This window comes from Lepisosteus oculatus, chromosome 2 (assembly GCF_040954835.1).
Source record: "Lepisosteus oculatus isolate fLepOcu1 chromosome 2, fLepOcu1.hap2, whole genome shotgun sequence".
In the NCBI taxonomy this organism is placed as follows: Eukaryota; Metazoa; Chordata; class Actinopteri; order Semionotiformes; family Lepisosteidae; genus Lepisosteus; species Lepisosteus oculatus.
Window position 1 is genome coordinate 11,997,839 of NC_090697.1, and position 7,531 is coordinate 12,005,369.

The window sequence follows — 7,531 nt, forward strand, 5'->3', positions numbered from 1 at the left end:
GGTTGGCTCTGTAAAGGAGCATTTATACTCAATGACATAGCTGGTAAAATAATAAAGAAACTCCTCACCTGTAGCAATCCGTACTCTACTCAAGCAGTTACTGGTGAGTTATCTTTAGTTTCCAGGGAATTTGTGGGGGCATTTTCCTTGTCAAGGAGTACCCTGGGGCTGATATTCCACATGGAACATGAAAACCTGAGGGCTCTGGCACATTCAGAACTTGCTCCTTTTCCATGAAGCAGTTTAAATACCATCTTTATGCCTCGTACCCGTGAAACCACAGCACCTGGTGTTTGTCATTGCTTTCTTGGGGCTAATTTTGCTTTGAGTTTAGTCAAGTGAACTTCCCGTGAACCTGCAGTCTAATGGAACAGCTTGTAGTGCAGTGCCACAAACAGTGTACAATTGTGGCCTACAGTGGGCATGTATTCCTACTTCTTACTGCAGGTTTTTCTCCCCTAGTTACCCTGTCATTTACTTTTAAATTTAGAACATATTTCTTATGTTTTGGAGAGAGACACACAATACACACTCTTATATTCATGTTCAACACTGATACAGTCATGTTGTGGATAAGCTCAAGACACCCATTGCACGACCTTTATCCCCCCAACACTGAAGAACTGCCCCACTGCTGACTGCTAATCAGTGCGAGCCGAGACACCGATACAGGCACAGGAGAGATGAAGACGGCCAGCACGCACCCTCCCAAATTCTTATTAGAGAACCACAAAGCAGAAAATAGTAGTGGAAACTGGGGGGGGGGAGTGCGTTTAAAATAAAACCGAGAACACTTCCTAGGGCAGTGGGGATGCGTTGTCGAACCTGATATTCTGTCTCCTTTCAAGAACATGGAAAACATGGGAACGAAAGTATCCCCTGGGTCACTAACAATCACAATCGCTAGTGGGGGCTGAGTGGCTTCCTGTCATTGGTGACCCTTCTGAAGTACTTCCTGTCACGTCGTCTTCCACTTCTTCACAGCAGAATCACAGAGCAGGCGGAACACTGACAGCATCGCCGAGAGGCGAGAAACGGGGGAAACACACAATCGAACGTTTGATCACGACTGCTCCAAATACCTACCGCAAACGACTTGAGCAAAATTATTTGACTATAAATGTGTTTCTGTTAGATTTATTATACACTTGTCAAAATCAACACTGAAATCTCCGCAAGTTTGTTTCTTCTCCGCGACAGCCAACGAGACCGTAGGAGACCGCGTGAGGAATGCTGTACAGCAAAAGCAGCAGTTTAAGAAAAATCATCTGAAGGAAGTACAGACGCATGTGACCACCTACACAGCTGAAAGGTAGAATTACATTGCTTTTTAACTAGACCTTGTAATGGCTGGTGGATGAACTCCGGGAAAAATGGGGAAAAAAGTGTAGCCTAGCTCCCCGGTGCATCACATACAGTACGGCTGCTTTCAGTGCAGCGAAGAGGAGCGGAGCCAGTATTGGGTCTTCCTCCCGGCCCGCGCAGGAAGGACACCCGCTGCGCTACTGCGCTGGGGGCCCCGGCAGGAGGCTGCTCTCCGGGTTCAGCGGGTCCACATCTCCCCAGTAGGGCAGGATCAGGGGCAGCGGGGCCACGCGCCTCTCCAGCAGGCGCCACAGCTGCAGCTCCACAAACTTGCTGCCCCCGTCCGACAGGTGCAGCCCGTCCGAGAGGTACGAGGAGAAGTCCTGGCGGGACACGGGGGCGCCGTTACGCTGGGCAGCGCAAGCGTCCCACAAGGGGGCCCTGCCCCCCAGCGTCCCACAAGGGGGCCCTGCCCCCCAGCGTCCACTGAACCGCTGGACAACGGGGCGCAGCGGGGTTTCCATCCCCGGTACTGAGCCTCAGCGTGAAGGCTGTTCGTGGGGAGCCGGGGCTGGGAAAAGCAGCATGGAGACTCTGGGAAAGCTGACACCAGGGAAAGGCCAAGCCTCTCCTAGACCAGGACTCTCACACACCCTGCCTGTTCCCGCAGCGGCTGGGGTCTTCCGGTTTCTGCTCCCACCGGACTAGCCTTTTAAACAACGACCCGAGTTATTTTCTAAACTAAACTCAGAAAGAGGAGTTTTCTCCAGGTCTTCTACAGTGGGTTTTTTTCCCCCCACACGACATTTTCTTCCTCACCCTGGAGTCCGGTTAGAGGTCGTGCAGTGATGGAGCTAAGGAAATGATTAGACCGGCTGTGGAACGGAGACGGGGGGGGACAGGAGCCAAAAAACACCCGGCCCTCAGGGAACCACACTCTGCAGGAGCCTCTCTGAAGGCAGGCCTAGGCATGGCTCAAATCCCATTATAAGCCAAGGCAAACTCGGCAATTTCCTGTCACAATACCACCTACTACTTGGTGGAGGTGGAGGGGAGTCCCCATTACCTGTAAAGCGCTTTGAGTGGAGTGTCCAGAAAAGCGCTATATAAGTGTAAGCAATTATTATTATTATTATTATTATTATTGTTACTATTTGAAAAGGGCAAACACATTCTCACAGAAACACTGAAAATAAGGTCCTTTCTTAAAGAATCTTACTTTAAAACTCTGTGGTCGGTCTAACTCTCGTCCTGCTTAGCATGCATTTGCCTAGCTTGCATTTTTCCCTCTCTCGTTTAGCTAAATCAGCTCGTTACTGGCTTAACTGTCAGGCGCTGTTCCTTCAAAGAGACTTTGAAACACCCGTCCTCCAGAGTTGGACCAGCATTTTGTAAAGCATACATCAAGAATGTATATCATCCTGTCTTTAGCCCTTAGTTTGTTACTGACTGTCCTCAGGTGAGCTCACCTGCCCGTCTTTCTGCATGAGAGTCCACAGGTCCAGAATGTCAGTCCCGCACTCTGCCGCTAACTGGACACAGGCCTCAGCATACTGCCCAGTCACAGCGTTGAGGCGGTTCAGAGGGCTGCCTAAGGAGGAAAAAAGGACACCTCACAGTTTCAGTATGAACAACACGTAGATGACAAAATATTCACTGACAGGGTCATCTACCAGAGTCAGACACTGCTCCTGGAATGGATGGGGTTTTGCCTTGTTGAAAAAACATAAGGAGATGCCAAAAGTTAAAGAGAAGAACAGGCCGGCCAGCCCATCAGTGCACAGTGTCTACCTAAACATTAAGCGACTGTATCGCAGTGTCTGTGCTGGATGTGGGGGCTCCTACATCCGTATTCACTGTTTTTTAACTCATGTCTCATTTCATTCAAAACAAATTCCTGCACTGTAAAAACAAAATAGTGTAACGCTTACGGCCGACAGGCACTGTGTAAGAGCCGGCGTACCAGAGCGGGTGCCTGAGGCCCCGTTGTGTTACAATATAGATATAGCTTAAATTTTACCGTGGACTGGCGTAACCAAAAAAAAGCTTAGAATACAACATGCAAAGTAGGAAGTAGGAAAACAAAACAACACCAGATACAGCGAACTGGGATTATTTCATGCATGAAATATTAGAGCATCACCGCAAATGCACGAGCCCTCGAAGCCCACCCAGCACTACAGGTAAGAGCAATGCCCCGTGTGGTTTTTAATGGTCTGAATTGGGAGGAAGAGTTCAGATCTTTTACTCGGAGGCAGGACACGGATTATCCCATTAAACCGCGCGCACGCCCAGGCCCTTGTCAGCGACAGCGGTGGCGGTCACCTTTCCGGCGGCACTCCTCCTCCCAGGCGGGCTCGTCGAGGGGCGGCGGGGCGATGAGGATGACCCTGTCCGCGGAGACGCCCAGGCTGCCCAGGTGGCGCACCATGCCGCGCAGGTTCTCACGGTACTCCGGCAGGGGCACGTGCTGCTGGGGGTTCCGCTCTGCCCACGGGGAACACGCGCCGCAGCGCGGGGAGTGAGCACGGCGCCCACGGGCCGCGTCCGGCCCCAGGCAGGGCAGCGACACCGCCTCCCGCAACTCCCACAACCTCTCGGCTGTGCGCGTGTGCGAAGCCGGCGCACGCAGAAAACCGAACAGCGCACAAAACATCACAATTTAAGAAAAAGATAATAATAAAACCCGGTCGTCGACTGAAAAATGCTCAATTGACCACGGGACTGGCTGCGAGAGGCCCAACTTGGCTGTGTGCATTATAATCGCTAGTCGATCATCGATATCTCTGCTCTCGTCGTCGCGGACCTCACTGCTCACCCTCGCTCGGCACTCGGCCGCCTCGACTGGATTCGCTGAATCGCCGTCCCGGTCTTTTGGATCTCTGTGTTTATATGAGGATGACTATGTTAACCAAAAAAATAATCTCAGGTTTACAATTTTACAGGCACTCAATTTAGTGCGCACAAGTTTTTGCCACTGGGGGGAAAAACTTGAAATTTTTGCGCGCACAGGCCATTAAAAATTAGAGGGAGCACTGGACACAACCCCCTGGACCGAGCGGGACGGCGGCTTTGCAGAAGCCTTCTTTCTGTCCGGCAGGGGCCGCCGCGCACAAAAGGAGCCCGGGCCACTGGGGCCACATTAATTCAGCAATCGATCATTTTTCCTCAGAACCCAAAGTAAATCTTCTACGATGTTCACGTTCTTCTTGTTTTTCATATGCTCCGTTCCTTTCATCAATGAGTCGGTATTACTGGACACTTTGAAGCACGTTTTTTTAAAGTAAATTTGCTACAGGACCTCTTGTTATCATTTCCATGTTCTTCTTTCTTTTCCACTGTGAGTCGGTTTTACTGGACACTTTGAAGCACGTTTTCGAAAACAAAATAAATGGCGCTACCATGCTCACCTTCTTATCTACAACGAGACGACATTACCAGACAGTCTGAAACCCGTTTCTGCAATGGTTTATCCTATAATAATTATCATGGATCATACAGCACAGGCCGACCAGTAAGGTTTCATTCCACGCTGAAAAATAGAAAGGACAAACACTGCGTGTGGAAGATTGTCGGGTGTGAAGAAGCCCTGGTCGCCGAAACGTTGCGTTTCTTGTTTTAGTTTTTTCAGCGTTGAATGACCCTTCCTGGTTCCCCTACAGCGAAAGGACGCCCGAACACGGGCAAATTTATCGCAAAAGTAGCCCTGAAACCATTCAACATTTATTTTGGTTAGGTCCCATTGTCAAAAAAAAAATCTGGACTGGTTTGCAAACTTATATTAAAAAAAGGCCAATACAGATATTATTTGTCATGAAATAGACGTTATGTTAAACTTCAACCCCATTGAATAATATGAACCCCTGACGGTGTTACGGATATGTTATCTGTACTCTCGTTTGTATTGCATTTCCTTCTATTGTTCAAAAGAAAAAGTTCAAATAAATGTAAAAATCCTGGATTACACTTTAAAAAAAATATTTATAGTGGCCAAATGGATACTTTAATAGCATCAGCAGAAGTTTCCCCGGATTTAAATCAAGGTTCACTTGCCTTTCAAAGCGCTGTCATTGGCGCCAAAGAAGATGGCGAAGGCAGCGATGTTGCTGGCGTCCACGGTGCTGCTGTTGACGATCCTCGGCAGAACCATCCTGGCCCATCTGGTGTTGTAGCCCGACAGCCCACGGTTGACCACATCGCATTTTCTTTCCGTTAAATCCAAGGAATAATATTTAAAAAAAAAAAAGAACCAAGAACAGATAAGAGTGGAGAGATTTTAAAATGAAGTATGGACCTTAAAAGGACGCGGTTTTTTTTTAATGTATCATCCGCTTTGCGTCCTTGAAATAACGGGACCGTAAGCGATACAGGTCACAAACACTGTGCAGTAAGTTTTTAATATTACTGATACGTTTACTTTTAAAAAAACAACATTCTGCAGTTAAAAAGTCTGAAAGCAAACCAGCCAGGCTGAAGGCATATACGACACTACCCAACACCGTGCCCACATGTAAGGGTCCGAGGCCTCCGAGCAGAAACTCACCTGGCGAGTCTGTTGGCTATAGCGGAGCCCCAGCCTTTGGGTTCGAAGGAGAACTACGAAGAGGACAGAGTTGATCTTTATACCTCCGTCTATCAAGTCTCCGACAAAACTAAAGAATAGCCTGGAGGGCTCGGACAGTTAAAGTTTATTAAAAAAATAGCCATAATACCAGGAAAGGGGATTTATCAGTATGTGAAGGGAACAGATGTCTGGGGCATTTAAGAATGAAGTAAAGACCATCAAAGTTAACTTCCTGTCTTGAAAAAATACCATGTATATGTAATACTTACGAAAACCACCTCATACCACCACCACTGATTTAAGGTACAGCACTTTCATCTTTTAAAGGATTCCCGGGATGACACACCAATCACATTATATTTATGGATACACATTGATCTGTTTAGGTGGAGATCACACACGTCACGTACGAGAGTAAACACTCCCAAATGTAGGACACACACATATTCTATTGAAATTTGTCGGGCTTAAATGATCACACTGAGAGCCTACCTGGGTGATCGAGTCGCCAAACAGGATAACCTGGGGCCACACTATGTTTTTGATTTTAGACATGACTTAAAACTCAGGATACCGGCGGGCGGCAGGTACTGTTTGCACTGGGGTTTTCTTCCGTCTTTCTCCGCCTTCTGCATCGTTTGCGCCATCTACTGCACGGAGGTCGACAATCGCCTCAAAGCTCCCTCTGCAGTTTTGTTCACTCCTTCATATACATATCAAATAAGGTCAACTCGGAAAAGGCGCGGGGTGGATTCTCTGTGCTCTCCCTGTGTCCACATGGGCATAATTCTGGTGCCCTGGTTCTCCTTTATTTCCAAAAACGTGACGATTAGATCGGCGTCTCTGAATGCTCCATGCCTGCTGCCCCTTTCAGGCTGTAGTCCTGCCCTGGGCCCTGAGCTTCTGTGATTTCAGGCTCCGTGCTGCTACAAACCTTGCCAGAAATAAGCATTTTTCTGATGGTGAACAGGATGCAAGAAACTGTTCTGTTTTGAGAAAACTAGAGTTTTGACTCCCGCGTAAAAGAATGAAACAATGAAAAATGATTTTGCATATTATCCACATAACAATTCCTTGCATTCATATAGAGCTTTTCTGGACACTCCACTCAAAGCACTTCAAAGGTGATGGGGACTCCCCTCCACCGCCACCAGTAGGCAGCCCCAGCTGGGTGATGCATCAGCAGCCATAGTGCACCAGTACACTCACCACACACCAGCTCTCAGTGGGGAGGAGAGCAGAGTGATGAATTGATGAATTAGGAGGCCAGGGGGAACTCTGGCCAGGACAGCAGGGTAACACCCCTACACTTTTCAAGAAACACCCTAGGAATTTTAATGACCACAGAAGGTCATGACCTCACTTTTACATCTCATCCAAAGGCCCCATTTTACAGTATAGTGTCCCCATCACTATACTGCAGCATGAGGACCCACATAGATTGCAGGGTGAGCGCCCTCTACTGGCCCCACTAACACCTTTTACAGCAGCAACCTTAGTTTTTCCCGGGAGTCTCCCATCCAGGTGCCGACCAGGCTCACACCTGCTGAGCTTCAGGGGGCTGCAAGTTGTGAGCTGCAGGGTGATATGGCTGCTTTCATAGCATAACATTTTTATTTTAAAGTTCTCTAATTAGCTTTAACCTCCTGTTGAACTCCAAAT

General features: G+C 48.2%; 1 protein-coding gene across 1 annotated transcript; it reads right to left on the bottom strand.

The window, feature by feature from the left end:
• Window positions 1-1,121: 1,121 nt before the first annotated feature.
• Window positions 1,122-6,507, bottom strand: iah1 (isoamyl acetate hydrolyzing esterase 1 (putative)). Its single transcript, XM_006626183.3, has 6 exons — window positions 6,362-6,507; window positions 5,849-5,901; window positions 5,359-5,510; window positions 3,631-3,792; window positions 2,775-2,896; window positions 1,122-1,688 (listed from the first exon to the last, which is right to left on the bottom strand). The coding sequence occupies exons 1-6, from the start codon at window positions 6,422-6,424 to the stop codon at window positions 1,503-1,505; spliced, it is 738 nt and encodes a 245-aa protein (XP_006626246.1). The 5' UTR covers window positions 6,425-6,507; the 3' UTR covers window positions 1,122-1,502.
• Window positions 6,508-7,531: the final 1,024 nt, after the last annotated feature.

Coding starts and splice junctions, on each gene's coding strand:
- iah1 (XM_006626183.3), bottom strand. CDS start 6,424: ATGTCTAAAATCAAAAACATAGTGTGGCCCCAGGTTATCCTGTTTGGC. Junction 5,511..5,848: donor ATAGCCAACAGACTCGCCAG/GTGAGTTTCTGC, acceptor TTTAACGGAAAG/AAAATGCGATGTGGTCAACC. Junction 1,689..2,774: donor TCATGCAGAAAGACGGGCAG/GTGAGCTCACCT, acceptor GTGTCCCGCCAG/GACTTCTCCTCGTACCTCTC.